The sequence below is a fragment of the Acinonyx jubatus genome, chromosome B1, assembly GCF_027475565.1.
Source record: "Acinonyx jubatus isolate Ajub_Pintada_27869175 chromosome B1, VMU_Ajub_asm_v1.0, whole genome shotgun sequence".
NCBI classification, from domain to species: domain Eukaryota; kingdom Metazoa; phylum Chordata; class Mammalia; order Carnivora; family Felidae; genus Acinonyx; species Acinonyx jubatus.
The window spans coordinates 110,967,474-110,987,074 of record NC_069382.1 but is presented as its reverse complement, the minus strand read 5'-3'; the positions used below and the strand labels follow the sequence as shown (position 1 = coordinate 110,987,074).

Below are 19,601 nucleotides of genomic sequence, written 5' to 3'. Positions count from 1 at the left end.
AAACCAATCAATTAAAACCATGCAAAAATTTTGCATAAGCTCTGGAAGTCTTTCTACCTAATATGCTTTTCAGTAAACTTTATTAAAACCTTTCTGACGTCTCATTTTTCCTTGACCTTTGGACAGAAATCTGGGCAAGTGTCATAACTTTTCAATTATTCTTCAATTAGACCAAAAACAAAAATTTAAGATTTTTACTCCCAGCAACAGTCATGTAACAGCCAGTACAAAGTCCAGTTCTGTGTAATCATTCAAACTCTGATCTTCATTTCAGGTGAAACCTTCTCCTTTTTCCCAGCTCAAACTTGCTTTGAGGGGCATGTTGGGCTTGGTATTCACGGAATGGTGGAAAAAAAGCCCAACAAAGTCAGAACACTGGGGAGAATTTACATTTAAGGAGCTGAAGATGTGGAGCAGGTAAAAAAGTTTGCTTCCCAGTCAGAGAGAGGGGTCCTTTGCTCCATGTGTCTAATGCTGCAGAGAGTTTCAGAGGATGAAGGCTGAAAAAAGCCCACTGAACTAGATGAACAAAGATCACTGGGACTCTTTCGAAGTAGTTTGAGCTGAGTGTGAAGACATAGAAACCAGAGCTTGGTGTGTTAAGGCCGGAATGGGAAGTGAAGAAATGGAAGTACAGGGCAGCCATTCTGATTGGCCTTGTGCTTAGCCATGGGAGACTGAACATAGGCTTTAAAAAAAAATCTCTGCTTCCTCTCCAAGCCCCACTAAAGTGAGAGTAACAATTTATGTACTGAATTCAGAAGCACCCAAATATATAAAACAATTAATCGTAAACATAAGCAAACTTATTGATAACAATGTGATAATTGCAGGGGACTTTAATACTCCACTTACAACAATGGATAGATCATCTAGACAGAGAATCAGTAAAGAAACAATGGCCGTGAATGATACATTAGTCCAGATGGACTTGACAGATATATTTAGAACTCTGTATCCCAAAGCAACAAAATATACTTTCTTCTCTAGTGCACATGGAACATTCTCCAAAATAGATCACATACTGGGTCACAAAACAGCCCTCAACAAATATAAAAGGACTGAGATCACACCATGCATATTTTTGGGTCACAATGCTATCAAACTTGGAATCAACCCCAGGAAAAAGTCTGGTAAATCTCCAAAAGCATGGAGGTTAAAGGACATCCTACTAAAGAATGAATGGGTCAACCAGGCAATTAGAGAAGAAATTTAAAAATATATAGAAACAAATGAAAACGAAAATACAACAATTCAAACACTTTGGGATGCAGCAAAGGCTGTCCTAAGAGGAAAATACATTGCAATCCAGGCCTATCTCAAGAAACAAGAAAAATCCCAAATACAAAATCTAACAGCACACCTAAAGGAACTAGAAGCAGAACAGCAAAGACACCCAAACCCAGCAGAGGAAGGGAAATAATAAAGATCAGAGCAGAAATAAACAATATAGAATCTAAAAAAACTGTAGAGCAGATCAATGAAACCAAGAGTTGTTTTTTTTGAAAAAATAAATAAAATTGATAAACCTCTAGCCAGGTTTCTCAAAATGAAAAGAGAGAAGACCCAAACAGATAAAATCACGAATGAAAATGGAATTATTACAACCAATCCCTCAGAAATACAAGCAATTATCAAGGAATACTATGAAAATAATATGCCAACAAAATGGACAACCTGGAAGATATGGACAAATTCCTAAACACCCACACACTACCAAAACTCAAATGAGAAGAAATAGAAAATTTGAACAGACCCATAAATAGTGAAGAAACTGAATCAGTTATCAAAAATCTCCCAACAAGTAAGAGTCCAGGACCAGATAGCTTCCCTGGGGAATTCTACCAGACATTTAAAGCAGAGATAATACCTATCCTTCTCAAGCTGTTCCAAAAAATAGAAAGGGAAGGAAAACTTCCAGACTCATTCTATGAAGCCAGCATTACTTTGATTCTCAAACCAGACAGAGACCCAGCAAAAAAAAGAGAACTACAGGCCAATATTCCTGATGAATATGGATGCAAAAATTCTCAACAAGATACTAGCAAATCGAATCCAAAAGCATATAAAAAGACTTATTCACCATGATCAAGTGGGATTCATCCCCGGGCTGCAGGGCTGGTTCAACATTCACAAATCAATCGATGTGATACATCACATTAATAAAATTAAAGATAAGAACCATTTGATCCTGCGAATCGATGCAGAAAAAGCATTTGACAAAATACAGCATCCTTTATTAATAAAAACCCTCGCAAAAGTCGGGATAGAAGGAACATACTTAAACATCATAAAAGCCATTTATGAGAAGCCCACAGCTAATATCATCCTCAATGGGGAAAAACTGAGAGCTTCCCCCTGAGATCAGGAACATGACAGGGATGTCCACTCTCACCGCTGTTGTTTAACATAGGGTTGGAACTTCTAGCATCAGCAATCAGACAACAAAATGAAATAAAAGGCATCAAAATTGGCAAAGATGAAGTCAAACTTTCACTTTTCACAGATGACATGATACTCTAATGGAAAACCTGACAGATTCCACCAAAAGTCTGCAGGAACTGATACATGAATTCAGCAAAGTCACAGGATACAAAATTAATGTACAGAAACCGGTTGCATTTTTATACACCAATAATGAAGCAACAAAAACAGAAATAAACTGATCCCATTCACAATTGCACCAAGAATCATAAGGTACCTAGGAATAGACCTAACCAAAGATGTAAAAGATCTGTATGCTGAAAACTATAGAAATCTTATGAAGGAAATTGAAGAAGACACAAAGAAATGGAAAAACATTCCATGCTCATAGATTGGAACTATAAATATTGTTAAAATGTCAATACTACCCAAAGCAATCTACACATTCAATGCCTTTCCAATCAAAATTGCACCAGCATTCTTCTCAAAGCTAGAACAAGCAATCCTAAAATTTGTATGGAACCACAAAAGACCCTGAATAGCCAAAGTAATAGTGAAGCAGAAAACCAAAGTGGGAGGCATCACAATTCCACACTTTAGCCTCTACTACAAAGCTGTAATCATCAAGACAGCATGGTATTGGCACAAAAACAGACACATGTACCAGTGGAATAGAATAGAAACCCAGAACTAGACCCACAAAAGTATGGCCAACTAATCTTTGATAAAGCAGGAAAGAATATCCAATGGAAAAAAGTCTCTTTAACAAATGGTGCTGGGAGAACTGGACAGAAACATGCAGAAGAATGAAACTAGACCACTTTCTTACACCATTCACAAAAATAAACTCAAAATGGATGAAGGACCTGAATGTGAGACAGGAAACCATCAAAACCCTAGAGGAGAAAGCAGGAAAAAACCTCTCTGACCTCAGCCGTAGCAATTTCTTACTCGACACATCTCCAAAGGCAAGGGAATTAAAAGCAAAAATGAACTATTGGGACCTCATCAAGATAAAAGCTTCTGCACTGCAAAGGAAACAATCGACAAAACTAAAAGGCAACCGACAGAATGGGAAAAGATATTTGCAAATGACATATTGGCTAAAGGGCCAGTATCCAAAATCTATAAGGAACTCACCAAACTCCACACCCGAAGAACAAATAATCCAGTGAGGAAATGGGCAGAAGACATGAATAGACACTTTTCTAAAGACATCCAGATGGCCAACAGACACATGAAAAGATGCTCAACGTCACTCCTCATCAGGGAAATACAAATCACAACCACACTGATATACCACCTTGTGCCAGTCAGAGTGGCTAAAATGAACAAATCAGGAGACTATAAATGCTGGAGAGGATGTGGAGAAATGGGAACCCCCTTGCACTGTTGGTGGGAATGCAAACTGGTGCTGCCACTCTGGAAAACAGTGTGGAGGTTCCTCAAAAAATTAAAAATAGACCTACCCTATGACCCAGCAATAGCACTGCTAGGAATTTACCCAAGGGATACAGGAGTACTGATGCATAGGGGCACTTGTACCCCAATGTTTATAGCAGCACTCTCAACAATAGCCAAATTATGGAAAGAGCCTAAATGTCCATCAACTGATGAATGGATAAAAAAATTGTGGTTTATATACACAATGGAGTACTATGTGGCAATGAGAAATAATGAAATCTGGCCATTTGCAGCAACATGGATGGAACTGGAGGGTATTATGCTAAGTGAAATAATTCAGGCAGAGAAAGATACCATGTGTTTTTACTCATATGTCGATCCTGAGAAACTTAACAGAAGACCATGGGGGAGGGGAAGGGGAAAAAAAAAGTTACAGAGAGGGAAGGAGGGAGGCAAACCATAACAGACTCTTGGATACTGAGAACAAACTGAGGGTTGATGGTGGGGGAGAGGGGAAGGTGGGTGATGGGCATTGAGGAGGGCACCTGTTAGGATGAGCACTGGGTGTTGTATGGAAACCAATGTGACAATAAATTATATTTAATATTAAAAAAACAAAAACAAAAACAAAACAAAAAAAGCCCCACCCAAAGTGAATGAGAGAATGTTAGGGGCAGTTAGTTAGGTTCTAACAGGGTACCGGGAGGCCAGAAAGAAGTCATGCCCAGTTATCAGGAAAGTAAGAGGCCTGTCCAGGCAGTACTTCAGAACAAAGTCACAAGAAGCCGGATCAAACCAGACAGGCCCAAGATGGCTGACAAAGTAGGTTGAATAAGGAATAAAAAACCCGAAACCCTGCTTCCAAGACATCCTTGCCCCAAATAGTAAATATTACATCTCCTTGTTAACAATCATCAATAAAAGATAGAAACCCAAACCCCAGGGTGTGCAGTGTTCCCTCTTCTAGCTTGTCCATTCATTTAAAAAAATTTTTTTTACATTTTTATTTATTTTTGAGAGACAGATAGAGACAGAGCAGGAGTGGGGGAGGGGCAGAGAGAGAATGAGACACAGAATCTCAAGCAGGCTCCAGGCTCTGAGCTGTCAGCACAGAGCCCAATGTGGGGCTCGAACTCACAAACTGAGATCATGACTTGAGCTGAAGTCGGATGCTTAACCAACTGAGTCCATTCATTTGTAATGAAATATATATTCATTACTAAAGTAAAAAAGAAACTTCTAAATCAAAGAGGAATTATACTGAAAACCTGAAAATATTTCAAACTGAACAATAAATACCACTTTTATTGTATGCCACTGAGGCTAATGGCATGCAGATGATGCATTACCTAGAGAGAAATTTGTACCTTAAATGCTTATATTAGAAAATGAGAAAAATTGAAAATTTAGGAGTTAAGTATTTAACTCAAGGAATTAGGAAAACACAATAGGGAACAGAAAAGATAGCCTAAGATAACAGCAAAAGTTAAACAGGCTCCATTAAGAATCTTATGCTCCCAAAGACTGAGAACCACTTCTGTTGACCAATAATTTTCAAAGTGAGTTACATATAATCTGGGAGTATGAAGATAATCAGGTGGGTAAAATAATAGAAATTATATTAATTTTTATGTTTTATTGAAAAAGTAGGAAGAAATAAGTTTATCTTTACTAATATTCAAATATGGATCAGCACATGTGCTTGCACTCATAACATATTCATTCAATATTTGTTGAGAGACTACAATGTGTCAGGTACTGTTCTAGGTCCTGGGGATACAAGAGTGAATTGCACAAAGTCAGAGAGCTTACCTTTCTAATAGGAGACAGACAAAAATGAATAGAGAATAAATACACAGTATGACAGAAGGTGTCAAATGTTGTGCAGGGTAAGAAGAATAGAGATTGGGGAGAGTGAGGGGGAGGACCATTATTTTGGGGGAAAAGTTTATCTTGGAGCAGAGATATGAAGGTGAGTGTGCAATCCATGCAAGTATCTAGATGTGAGATGTCACGGTCAGAGGAACGAGCCAGGGCAAAATCTGTAGGGGAGAAGCCAATGTCATGTGCTCTTGGTCTAGAGAACTGGTGTGGCTGGAGGGATGTAAGTGACTGGAGAGAGAACAGGAGAAGATGAGGTCAGAGAGTTGGAGGGATGGATAACTGATCACATAGGACCTTATAAGTTACTGTAAAGACTTTGGCTTTTTCTCTGAATGAAAAATAAAGCCACTGGAGGGTGTGAGCCTTCCAATATTTAGAAATTGGGCAGAGAATGAAGAATTAGTAACAGAGATGAGAAGATGTGGCCAGTGAAGTAAAAGACAAATAAATAGAAAATGCTGGCACAGAGGCAAAGAGAAGAAAGGAGTGATCAGCTGCTGTGTCTAATGCTTCTCTAGTTAAATGGTGACCTTGAAAAATGTAATTTTGGTGGAATGGTGGAAACTCAAGCCTGACTGGGTTCAAGAAATAATGGGACAAGAGAAACTGAGCACAGCAAAATTTTGAGACTTTAGATACAGAGGGGCAAAGAGAAATGGGGAGATAATTGGAAGAGGATATTGAATCAAGAGAGGGTTTTTGTTCTAAGAGGATCATATACATGTGCTTAAGGAAACTAGATGATATGATCTAGTTTTAGCTAAAGGAATAATGGACAAATGGCTTAAAGATTCATGTAGTGAAATGAATGCTGGATTGAAAATAATGCCCAAATTCAACACCAATGGAAAAGCACATAGCAGAGTCATACTTCTAACCCCAGTAGAGGCTGTTCATCAGCCACATCGTGGGGTTAAAAACAATGAAAAATTAATTAGCTATGACAAGAAGTCAGCCCTACCCCCCAATGAGTAGAATTAAAAAGAGTATTTGAAATATAAATTTCTATCTAGTATCATTATGAACCTCTCCCTATGTGTTTATTGTATGTCGCTCTTTGTGAAGTATTTTTTCCAGTTAATATGCCACTAAATCAAATGAAAATGTTTAAAAATAATAAAGTATATTTAATGACATTATCCCATTAAAGATTGATGAAAGTTATTAAAATACTATCTATGTGCTTAAAATTGTGTTTTAAGGTGCATTATTTATAGAGCAGTGTATTTATTATTTATAAAATATATTCACATATACTAGAAGCACATGTTCAACAATTTGTAGCAGTTATGACTCTAGCCGATTCATCTTCAAAACATGACTCAACTCCTTCAGTTACTGTTGCTTTTTTGTGTCTATGGGTTTGCTTTTGTTTTGTTTTCTTTTGGCCCTTTCCTTGGTATTTGTAATGATGCAATTATTTTGATGTAAATTTTGTCTTTTTATTCTAGGCAGGACTACAATGAAACAATTTGAGACAGATGATTGGTAGTTAGAAAACAAGAAACAATCTCCTATTCACCCCAGTATACAGCTGTATAGCTTTACCTGTGGTTTCTTTGTCCATTGTTCTTGATTTTCATCTGTATCCTACAAACAAAAAAAAAGAATGATCAACTGTGACCAAAGCACAGAAAAGGCCACCACTTCCCCCTTCTACTGCTTAAGTAGCTGTGTGTGCTTAGATAAGTGACTTTACCTTTCTGATTCTGCTCTTCTATAAAATGTGGAAAATAAAAATATCCCCACAGAGCTGTTCTAAGGATCCAATAAAAATAAACACCAGGGAAAACACAAACATTTAAGACCTTATACAAATGCAAATATGATGGTAATTGTAGTAGATTGCAAGTGGCCCCAGTTCTAACCTCCCTTCACCCAAGTCCTTTGTCGTGCTTCTCACTGGGGGCAGGGTGTATTTTCCTAACTCTAGACTCTGGGTCTGGCCCAGAGTAACTTGCTTTTGTTTAACAGGAGGTCAGCAGATGTGTTACAACAGATTGGAAACTTTTTGTCCGGTTGGGTTTGTCCTTTGCTTCTTTGCCATAGCTATGAGAAGAACATGGCCAGACTAGCAAAGAAGAACCACTCTAGTTGAGCTCAGCTTAGATTAGTTGATTGCCAACCAACATGCAGACTAGCATACTAAGTAAAGTTTATGCCACTGAGATTTTGTGGTGATTTTATTATTATGGCATTAAGTAACTGGTACAATAATCATTTTCCTGGAAAGCATTGAGGTTAAAAATGGAAAAGTTTCAAAAACAGTAAACAATATAGAATTTTGTCTTTCTTCCAGAAGTAAATAAACAGCTTATATCCTGAAATTATCAAATATATGAGAAGTCTTTCCACTGGAAGAGTTTTAAGACCCCTATAGTTCTAGTTCCTTCTCATCGTGCTTTCCACTAGCAATTTTTTTCCTACAATTGTTTTCTCTCCTTGGATCTGCCTATCTTGTATCATACCTGTTTCTGATACAAAGCCATGCTCTGACACCCAACAACCAGATCCTTAACTATAGCCATTCTATACAGATAAAAAAGTAATGTTTCTCTATTTATAAATAATGATGAATTGTTTAATTCACATAAAGAATTTGAATTTTATTATTTTTTGTTCTTATTTGTTTTTTTATTAAAGTTTTTAAATTTACATCCAAGTTAGTTAGCATATGGTGCCACAATGATTCCATGGGTAGATTCCTTAATACCCCGTACCCATTTAGCCCATCCCCCCTCCCAAAACCCCTCCAGTAACCCTCTGTTCTCCATATTTAAGAGTCTCTTATGTTTTTGTCCCCCTCCCTGTTTTTATATTATTTTTGCTTCCCTTCCCTTGTGTTCATCTGCTCTGTGTCTTAATGTCCTCATATGAGTGAAGTCATATGATATTTGTCTTACTCTGACTGACTAATTTTGCTTAGCATAATACCCTCCAGTTCCATCCATGTAGTTGCAAATGGCAAGATTTCATTCTTTTTGATTGCTGAGTAATACTCCATTGTATATGTATACCACATCTTCTTTATCCATTCATCCACCAATGGACATTTGGGCTCTTTCCATACTTTGGCTATTGTTGATAGTGCTGCTATAAACATTGGGATGCATGTGTCCCTTCAAAACACCATACCTGTATCCCTTGGATAAATACCTAGTAGTGCAATTGCTGGGTCATAGGGTAGTTCTATTTTTAATTTTTTGAGGAACTTCCATACTGTTTTCCAGAGTGGCTGCACCAGTTTGCATTCCCACCAGCAGTGAAAAGAGATCCTCTTTCTCCGCATCCTTGCCAACATCTGTTGTTGCCTGAGTTAACGTTAGCCATTCTGACAGGTGTGAGGTGGTATCTCATTGTGGTTTTGATTTGTATTTCCCTGATGAGTGATGTGGAACATTTTTTCATGGCCATCTGGATGTTATTGGAAATGGTAGCAAAATGGTTATATGATGTGTGCAGGTACGCTGGGCACTTATACCCTATTCTCCTTAAAAAATTGGAAATTTTACTTTGGGTCAATTCCATTATTTTTGCCTCAGAAATTAAAAAAAATCATTGGCCTTGTTTCTTGGTCTTGTTTTTTATTATGAAGGTAAGATGGCTGAAATGTTGTTTTCATTTTTTTTTAACATTTGTAGCAGTTTTATTCAAAATCACCCCAAACTGGAAACAACCCAAATATCCTTCAATGGGTGAAAGTTAAAACAAACTGTGGTACATCTGCACATTGGAACACTACTTAGCTATGAAAAACAACCTGAATGAATCTCAAAGACATACTGAAAGAAGCCAGTCTCCAGAGATTACATCCTGTATGATGCTATGGATGTGACATTCCAGAACAGGACATCTTCAGGAATGGAGAACAGATTGGTGTGTGCCAGAGGCTTGGGTGGAGCAAAGGTTTGACAACAAAGAGGTGGCATCAGAGAATTTTTTGGGTGATGGAACTGCTGTGTTCTAACTGCAGAGGTAGTTACACAAATGTGTTAAAACAGAACTGCACATACAAAAAAGTTGATTTTATGGTATATTAATTCAAAGTTTTTAAAAATGAAGATAAAACATGTCCCAATCAAATTCTTTTTAAAAAGGCTATGGAAGAAATTTTCCACCTGGGTTTCTTCCAGAAAGTCTGCTGTGTGAGGGCTCTGCCACACCAGCCCTGGTGTTTGTGGGTCTGTTTATTCGCCTGTAAAACAAGAAGTCAGTCTACAGCAGTGATTTTCCTTCTTCCCCACACTCTAAAATTGTACCCTTGGGCAAGCCCGTCATGGAAGTTGGGGTGGGGTTGGTTTGGAAGAAGGCATTTGGCTTCCACTGGTGGACCCACAGAGAAGTTGTGCTTTTGTCTGTCTCCTATATTGTTCATTTGAAAACCTCTGGATTAGAATCGCTGGTCTTGAGTCAGATCCTCAGGTCCTTGGGAGGTTTGAACCATCTTGGATTTCAGGGTCTATAGGTTGGGCCCACTCATTTGTCCTTTTGGCATGTGCCCTCATAGACCCAGGTGGTTAGCCAGACCAGGGCACTGGCTTTAGTGGTAAGCAATCTAAACAAGGCCTTTGTGGGGAATCTGGAAGAGTGCTCCTTGCTTTAGGACCCCCAGGGCACACATGGATTAAATGCAATGGGAACTCTGAAAAGGCTAAGAAGCTAGGCCTCTCCTGAAGTAGGGTGTGAAGGGACTTAAACCTTTTTTTTTTTTTTCCACACAGGAGGACCTTTTTGGAAGAGCATTTTGTAAACAGTAAAGGGTTATGCAAAGATGGGGAAATCGTGAGGATGACCATGCTAACCGGGACCAGCAGGGCCAAAGCATCATTCATGCCCAGAGTTGCTACCATAAGCCCTGACCGTGTGTCAGGCACCATGTTAAGGAATTGCTGAATCTTCATGACAATGCTGTGAGAAAAGGGCTGTCATTGCTTGGACAGATGAGAAAGCTGAGGCTCCAAGAGGTCCCAGATCATATGGGGAGGAGGTGACAAGGCTAGGTTCCAGTCTGCAGCTCTGGCCTTCCAAATCAAGACCTACCAGAGGAAACCCTGAAGCCTGATGCCAGGCCTTCTCTCCACGTGTGCCTCTAAGAAGGAAACTAATGCCACCTTCAAAGGCTGGTGGGGGACTGCCATGGGTACTCTGAGACCTTGCCACCTACAATAGCACTCAAAAATCTTTTTTCGTAAATTTTATACAATGGAATGCTTTCTTTGAAAACTATGTCATGTGTAAATCCAACCCAGAAAGCCAGAGTTGGGTCCCTGTGGCTGAAGGTAGAAGCAGGGTTGGCCTGGGCCCCCAGGGCTCCCAGAGCACCACCTGAAGGCCACTTATCTAGTAGGCTGGCACTGACTGTGAGTGGCACAGGAGGCGCCATGATGCTTAAGGCTCTGGCTTTGGGTTTGAAAGAGTGAACTGGAATGGTGGCTGACTTGTTTGTGGGTTGGTCGGTCTGTGGGAGAGCAGCAGGGTTCCAAGTTTGCCATATGCTTTAGGCACTGGTCCATTTGACCTGGGCACTTGCCTCTCTCTCCCATCTGGCCAGCAGCCATGACCTGTCACTCACAGGGTAGGAAACTTACCTGCACCATCGTACAGTTAGTGAATTTAATCTTTGAAGATATGGATAATAAGGTTAAAAGCTACAGCACCTTTCCTTTTTTTTCCTGGTCCTTATAAAAGGCATCATCTGTTTTTTCTGTAACAACAGTAGAACGTTTAAGTTCAGATCTTGGTCAACAGCAGATCTGCACCTTTGACCTGGGCACAGAGGCTGGTGAGATGGCTCAAAGTGGAATTATCAAACGGACCCCCTTCTGGTAGATGTCAGGGATCACTCCCATAGGGGTGCTGACCATGTGCACGGAGTTCTTGCCAAACAGCTGGAACTCATAGTGGATGAGCTGCTCCCAAAAGCCATTGTTGGGCCGGATGATGGGCCGGCATGACTTGGTCCACGTGTGGGCGTCCAGCAGGGACATGGCATGGTACTTCATGAGGTAGGCAAGGCAGAGGGCAGCTGAGCGGCTCACGCCAGCAGCGCAGCGGCGTGCGGCCCTGCTTCATCGCCACACTGTGGATGTGGTCAGCAGTGGGGTCAAAGAAGTCACAGAGACGTGAGATGGGTGCGTCAGCCACCGGCACCTGTACATACTGGATGTCCTCATACAAAGTGTTCACCACTTCTACCGGGACGTTGATGACCGTGGTGATCCGGTTGCTGGAGACCATGAGCTTGTTGTTGGCAGCCACCCCATTGCTGATGTATAGGCTGCTGGTGATCTGTGAGAGGCCGCTGACCGATGGCTGCCGGAACCGAACCGGAAAGGTACGCGGGGTGCTGTCATCAGGCCAACGAGTCAGCGGCCAGTGAAGCACAAAGGCTGCATCTTTCTGCTAGGCTGTGCCATGGGAAACTTTCTCTCGTGGGCGAGAGAGCAGGTTCGTTCAGGAAGCAACCTTGCCCGAAGCGGGCGAGTGTCTCGGGGAGAGAGAAGACCGGTCACCACCATCCGGGAGCCACAATCCCGGGGCCGCCCCACGCTCTGGTTTCCATAGCAATGGTCCTTCCTCGCGGTGAGGGATCCTCAGGGCCAGGTCTTCGGAGAAACCCCGGCCTCCTCTCCGCTCTCTGGAGCTGTCCCGCCCGCCCTCGCCAGGTTACCCGCCCCACGATGACGCCGGGGCCACATCATTTTTAGCGGAGAGGTAGTGTCTGCTCAGCTCTCTGCAGTCCGCTGAGTCTCCTGTTGTTTTCATTTTTAATTAATTTTTTAAAAATAGGAAGCACAAATGAATATTACAAAAAGGTTCAAAAGAGTGCCTGTAAAACGTATGTTTCCTTTTTTCCCTTATCCATTCAACCTACCCAGGCCCACCTCAGAATCATTCATTTAATAGCTCTTCGTGGGGCACCTGGGTGGCTCAGTTGGTTAATCATCCAACTCTGGGTTTTTGCTCAGGTCATGATCTTGGGATTTCCTGAGTTCAAGCCCCCATTGGGCTCTGTGCTGACAGTGCAGAGCCTACCTGGGATTCTCTCTCTCCTTCTCTCTCTCTGCCCCTCCCCTATTCATGCTATCTCTGTATCTCTCAAAATAAATAAACTTAAAAAAGTTCTTTGTGAATCTTTCCACACATGAGCCCATATTTTACTTTCTAACTCTGTCCCCTAATACCAATGTAATTTGTAACCAGTGGCCTTGTAAGTAGCCCCTGGAAGGGAATACAGATGGTTTCTAATGTTTTGTTATTATAACCAATGTGGTAATAATCTTTATATGATACACATTATTTCCCACATATACTAAGTATATCTGTCGATAGTTTACCTGGGAGTGAAATTGCTGAATCAATTAAAAAAAGTCTTTTTAATGTTTTAATTTTTTTAATGTTTATTTTTGAGAGACAGAGCGAGAGAGAGAGAGACAGAGAGCATGAGTGGGGGAGGGACAGAGAGAGAGGCAGACTCAGAATCCAAAGCAGGCTCCAGGCGCTGAGCTGTCAGCACAGAGCTGGCCTGATGCAGGGCTCAGACTCACAAACTGAGAGATCATGACCTGAGCCAAAGTCAGAAGCCTAACTGGCTGAGCCACCCAGGTGCCTCAGCAGTCTTAATTTTGGAAGGTATTGCCTAATTTCTCTCTATACAGGTTGTCATTTGCATTCCCACCATTAATATATGACAGTGTCTATTATCCATAATCTTGATTACATACATATACCTTACTAAACTTTTATCTTTGCCAATTTGGTACAGAAAAATGTTATCAGAGTACAGTTTTATTTGCATTTTTTTCCCTCAGTGAGACTGAACATCTTTCAATATGCTCAAACTTGAGAGGTTTTTATTTCTTTCTTCTTGCACTAACCATATATTTTCCTGATGTATACTGGGTTTTTTTCTTGTTTGTTTTTCTATAGGAACTCTATATGTTAAAGAAACCAGCACTTTGTCTGGAATAGGAGTTGCAAAAAATTGTTTGTCTATTGAAAAATGGCAAGCCTAGTACATTTGACACATAGAACAGATACTTTTTAAACACTACCCCCTACACAATAAAATTATTTTCAGTGAAAATCATGAAAAAATGAACAATAAATTATGCAGAAAAATGTAAACAGTAAACATTTTCTTTCATTGAAATTCATACATAAAACCATGCTTACAAAAAAGAGTAAAAAATACTGCAAAGTAAAGGAAAAAATAAATATTTTTGAGTACGTTAATTTATTTAATGAAAAAGGAAAAAGTTATACTTATACCTGTAATAGTAATAAATAATATTGTCATTTAATAGCAGTTAAATACATCGACAATAAGAATGAATTTCATTTTATTTATTTTTAAAGCTTATTCATTTATTATTTCTGAGAGACAGAAAAAGAGAGTGTGCACACGCACACACACACTCAAGCAGGGAGAGTCAGAGAGAGAGGGAGAGATAGAATCTGAAGCAGGCTCCAGGCTCTGAGCTGTCAGCACAAAGCATGATGCAGGGCTCGAACTCACAGACCACAAGATGATGACCTGAGCCAAAGTCAGACATCTATCTGCCTGAGCCACCAAACACCCTTCATTTTATTTTTAAAAAATTTTATTTATGTATTTATTTTTTAATAGGCTCCATGTTTACCACAGAGCCTGACGCAGGGCTTGAACCCATGACCTGGGGATCATGACATGAGCTGAAATCTAGAGTCAGATGCTCAATTGACTGAGCCACCCAGGAGCCCCAGAATAAATTCAATTTCAAAGATATTATTCAGGGCTCCTAGGTGGGTCAGTCCATTAAGTGTCCAACTCTTGATTTTGGCTCAGGTCATGATCTCACAGTTGGTAAGTTTGAGCACCGCTTCCAGCTCTGTGCTGGCAGTGCAGAGCCTGCTTGAGATCCTCTCGCTCACTCTCTGTCCCTCCTCGGCTCTCTCTCTGTCTCTGTTTCAGAAGAAATAAACTTTAAACATATTATTCAAATTTGGTAAAATATGTCTTTTTGTACTATTGCTTGCACTTGGCAAACAAAAATATTTCACCTTTCAGTCTGCACCAGTTTACTATTTTACACTTTATATTATTAAAAAATGTTTATTTATTTTGAGAGAGAGGAAAAGCAGAGGAGGGGGAGAGAGGAGAGAATCCCAAGCAGGCTCCATGCTCTCAGTGCTGAGCCCCACACAGAGCTTGAACCCATGAACTGTGAGTTCATGTCCTGAGCTGAAATCAAGAATTGGACACTCAACAAACTGAGCCACACAGGTGCCCCACTATTTTATGCTTTAAAAACAAAAGTTCCAGGGGCACCTGGATGATTCAGTTGGTCATGGGATTGAGCCCTATGTTGGGCTCTGTGCTGAGTGTGGAGCATGCTTGGGATTCTCTCCCTCCCTCTGCCCCTCGCCCACCTCTCTCTCTTTGTGGAAAAACAAAACACACACACACAAATTCCAAATGGCAATTAGAATGACAAAACTGAATACTCAACTTTTGTTTCTTCATCCTTACAATTCATTGTTACAACACTGTTTATTTTGAATCTATTTACATTCAAAAAAATGTGATAACACAGAGTTTGGAGACAGGAACTGTACCCGAAATGAGCTTGAACAATTCTAATGTATAATGTATATGAGACTGCCTCTATCAGAGCTGATATTTTAAAATATATGCGTATTTGAAGTTAACATTTGCAATTTAAAAACTCAATCTCAGTAATCCTGGCAATTGCTAACTGTGCTATCTAATATAGCAGTCACTAGCCAAATGTGGCTATGTAAATTAAAATTAATTAAAATTAAATGGGAATTCTTCTGTTTCCAGTCAAGATTAAATAATAGGGACCAGATTGACCCTTCTGCCTAAAGCAATCAGGAAATGGACAAAATACAGAAAGCAATGATTTTCAAGATACTGAACATCAGGCAAAGAAGGGTAGTGATCCCTGAGAGAGGTGGACTCTACTGACATAATTCTATACCTAGCAAAAATATCGTTAAAAATTTTAAGGCAAATAACAACCTCTTCAGACACAAAAGCTGAAAGAATTAATCACTAGCATACCCACCTTACAAGAAAAGTTAAAAAAAAAAAGTCCTTTAAGCAGAAGGAAAATTATGCCGGATAGAAATCTGGATCTACACAAATGAACGAAGAATACTGGCAATCTCTGGGCATATTTGATATGAGGGAGAGGTCAGTGAAGAAAGCAGCTTTTTTCTCTTCTTTGTACCTTTTTTGTGGTATCTTTGACTTTGTTATCAGGGTAATGTTGGACTCAGAATTAATTAGTAAGTATTCACTCCTTTTCTCTTTTGGGGTTAGAGTTTGAGATGAATTAGTGTTAATTCTTCTTTATTTTTTTAAGCCACCAAGTTTTATTATTTTTTATAATTGATTCCAATAATTTTATTAGCATTTTTTATTATTTTTTAAAAATAATTTATTGTCAAGTTAGTTAATTCTTCTATAAATGTTTAGTAGAATTTATCAGTGAAACCATCTGATACTGGACCTTTCTTTGATGAGATTTTTTTTAAATTACTGATTAGATCTCTTGTTATATGTCTGTTCAGATTTACTATTTTTTCTTGAGTAAGTTTTGGTAATGTGTGTGTTTCTAGGAATCTGTACACTCATTTAGGTTATCTACTTTGTTGGCATATTATTGTTCATAGTACTCTCTTATCATTCTTTTGATTTCTGTAAGGTCAGCAGTAATGTCCCCACTTTCTGATTTTATTTGAATCTTCCTTTTTTCCATCAGTCTAGCTAAGGTTTGTCAATTTAGCTGATCTTTTCAAAGATCTATTAATTCTATTATCTTACTATACTTTATTTTATCTATATTCTTTTTTTTTTTTTTTAAGAGGCTAAACAACATACTACTAAATAACCAATGGGTCAATGAAGAAATCAAATAGGAAATAAAAAAATACATGGAGACAAATGAACATGAAAACATAATGGCCCAAAATATTTGGGATGCAACAAAAGTGGTTCTAAGAGGAAAATTTATAGCAATACAGACCTACCTCAGGAAATAAGAAAAATCTCAAATAAACAATCTAACCCTATACCTAAAGGAACCAGAAAAGGAACAAAGCCCAAAGTTAGTGGAAGGAAGGAAATAATAAAGGCCAGAGCAGAAATAAATGAAATAGAGACTAAAAAAACAAAAACAAAATCAATAAAACCAAGAGTCGGTTCTTTGTGAAACAAAATTGATAAACCTTTACCCAGACTTATCAAGAAAAATAGAAGACAGAAATAAATAAAATCAGATGAGAGAGAAGTAAAAACTGACACTATAAAAATACAAAGCATTTGACAAAATTCAATCTGTTCATGATAAAAACTCTCCATTCTAATCTGTACTATTTCTTTCCTTCTCCTAGCTGTGGTTTTAGATTACTCTTCTTCTGGTTCTTTAAGGTGTAAGGTTAGGTGTTTGATTATGGATCTTTGTTTTTTAATGTAGGTATTTACTGCGAGATTGCATTTGCCACTTCTCATGTTTTGGTATGTTGTATTTCTGTCTTTGTTTATCTACAAGTATTTTCTAATTTGTGATTTCTTTGACTACTGGTTGTTTAAGAGTATATTACTTTATTTCCACCTATTTGTGGATTTTCCAGTTTTCCTTCCGTTACTGATTTCTAGCTTTATTCCATTATTTTTAGAGGAACAATTTCTTATGATTTCAATATTTTTGAATTTATTGAGACATGTTCTGTGGCCTAACATATGGTTCTATTCTGGAGAATGTTTTATGTACACTTGAGAAAAATGTGTATTCTGCTTTTGGTGGGTGTGGTGCTCTATATGTCTGGTTCTTAGGTCAGGATGATTTATAGTGCTGTTAAAATCCTCTATTTTCTTATTAATCTTGTCTAGATTATCTATCCATTATGGAAAGTGGGATATAGAAGTCTCCAATTATTATAGAATTCTCTTCTTCCCTTGAATTATGTCATTGTCTCATATATTTTGGGCTCTACTGTTTGGTATGTTTATGTTTACAATTATTAAATATTTTAACTGAACTGTCTCTTTTATCAATATCTAAATGTTCTTCTTTGTCTCTTGTAACAAGACAAAATTAAGGTCAATTTTTTTCTGGTATTAGTGTGGTCGCTTCTAGTTCTCTTTTGGTTACCCTTTGCATTAACATAGCTTTCCACCCTTTCACTTACAATCTATTTATGTCTTTGGATATAAAGTGAGTCTCTTGTAGATAGCATATAGTTGGATCATGGTTAGTTTTCTAAAAAATAAATTCTGCCAATCTCTGCCTTTTATTGGAGAATTTAACACACATTTAAGTTGTTTTTAAGGAAGGCCTCACTTCTGCCATTTTTGTGATTTTCTTCTCTATGTATTCTACCTTTGTTGTTCTTTATTTCTTCCATTACTGACTTCTTTTGAGTTTAGCTGATTTTTCTGTAGTGAATTGTTTTGGTTTTCTTATCATTTCCTTTTCTGTATCTTTTTAACCTTTTTTTTTGTGGTTGCCATGGAGATTATACTTAACCTCTTAAATATATAGCAATCTAGTTTGAATTGATACCAACTTAGCTTCAAGGGCATATAAAAACTCTGCTCTTATACAGTTCCATCCTCTCTTTGTTGTTATGGTCACACATTACATCTTTATGCATTGTATGCCCATTAACATAGATTAATAATTATTTTTATATATTCTTCTTTTAAATAATGTGAGGTAAAAAGACTTACAAATAAAAAATAAAATTACACTTGCTTTTGTATTTACCTATATAGTTATCTTTATTGAAGTTCTTTATTTCTTTATATGACTCCAAGTTATTGTCTAATGTATTTTTGTTCAGCCTGAAGAACCCTTTTTCTTGTAGTGAATTTCTTGTATAGTAGAAATTAATTCCATCAGCTTTTGTTTATCTGAAAATATCTTAATTTCCCCTTTATTTTTAAAGGATAGTTTTGTTCAATATAGAATTCTTGGTTGACACCAAAGAAAACATACAGATGACTAACAGACACATGAAAAAATGCTCGACATCACTCATCATCAGGGAAATACAAATCAAAACTACAATGAGATACCTACCATCTCACACCTGTCAGAAGGGATAAAATTAACAACTCAGGAAACAACAGATGTTGGTGAGGATGTAGAGAAAGGGGAACCCTCTTACACTGTTGATGGGAATGCAAATTGTTTTACACTCTGGAAAACAGTATGCAGCTTCCTCAAAAAGTTAAAAGTAGAACTATCCTACGACCCAGCAATTGCAGTACTGGGTATTTATCCAAAGGATACAAAAACATTGATTCAAATGGGCACACGTACCCTAATGTTTATAGTAGCAGTACCAATCATAGCCAAATTATGGAAAGAGCCCAAATGTCCATTGACTGATGAATGGATATAGAAGATGTGGTGTGTATATAGATAGATAGATGTATATATCAACATAAGAATATATATATTCATATATATATATATATATTTCTCAGCCATCAAAAAGAATGAAATGTTACCATTTGCAATGACAGGGATGGAACTAGAGTATATTATGCTAAGTAAAATAAGTCAGTCAGAAAAAGGCAAATACCATATGATTTTACTCATATGGGTAATTTAAGAAACAAAACAGATGAACAGAGGGGAAGGGAAGAAAAAGTAAGATAAAAACAGAGAGGGAGTAAAACCATAAGAGACTCTTAACTATAGAGAACAAACTGACGGTTGCTAGAAGGAGGTGGGTGGGGGGAATGGGGTGAATGGGTGATGGGCATCAAGGAGGGCACTTGTTGTGATGAGCACTGGATGTAAGTGTAAATGATGAATCACTAAATTCCACTCCTGAAACCAATACTACATTATATGTTAACTTGAATTTAA

At 38.2% G+C, this 19,601-nt stretch overlaps 1 protein-coding gene and 1 pseudogene across 5 annotated transcripts in view; both read right to left on the bottom strand.

The window, feature by feature from the left end:
• The window catches only part of CFI (complement factor I), an 82,177-nt gene that overhangs the window by 33,164 nt on the left and 29,412 nt on the right, over positions 1–19,601 (bottom strand). For all 5 annotated transcript variants that reach the window (XM_027062404.2, XM_053217065.1, XM_053217066.1 and 2 more), the window contains one exon: positions 7,261–7,302. In XM_027062404.2, the coding sequence (XP_026918205.2) occupies positions 7,261–7,302 (42 nt within the window). The remainder of the gene's footprint in view (positions 1–7,260; positions 7,303–19,601) is intronic.
• On the bottom strand, positions 9,334–12,413 carry LOC106983643 (dual specificity protein phosphatase 18-like; annotated as a pseudogene).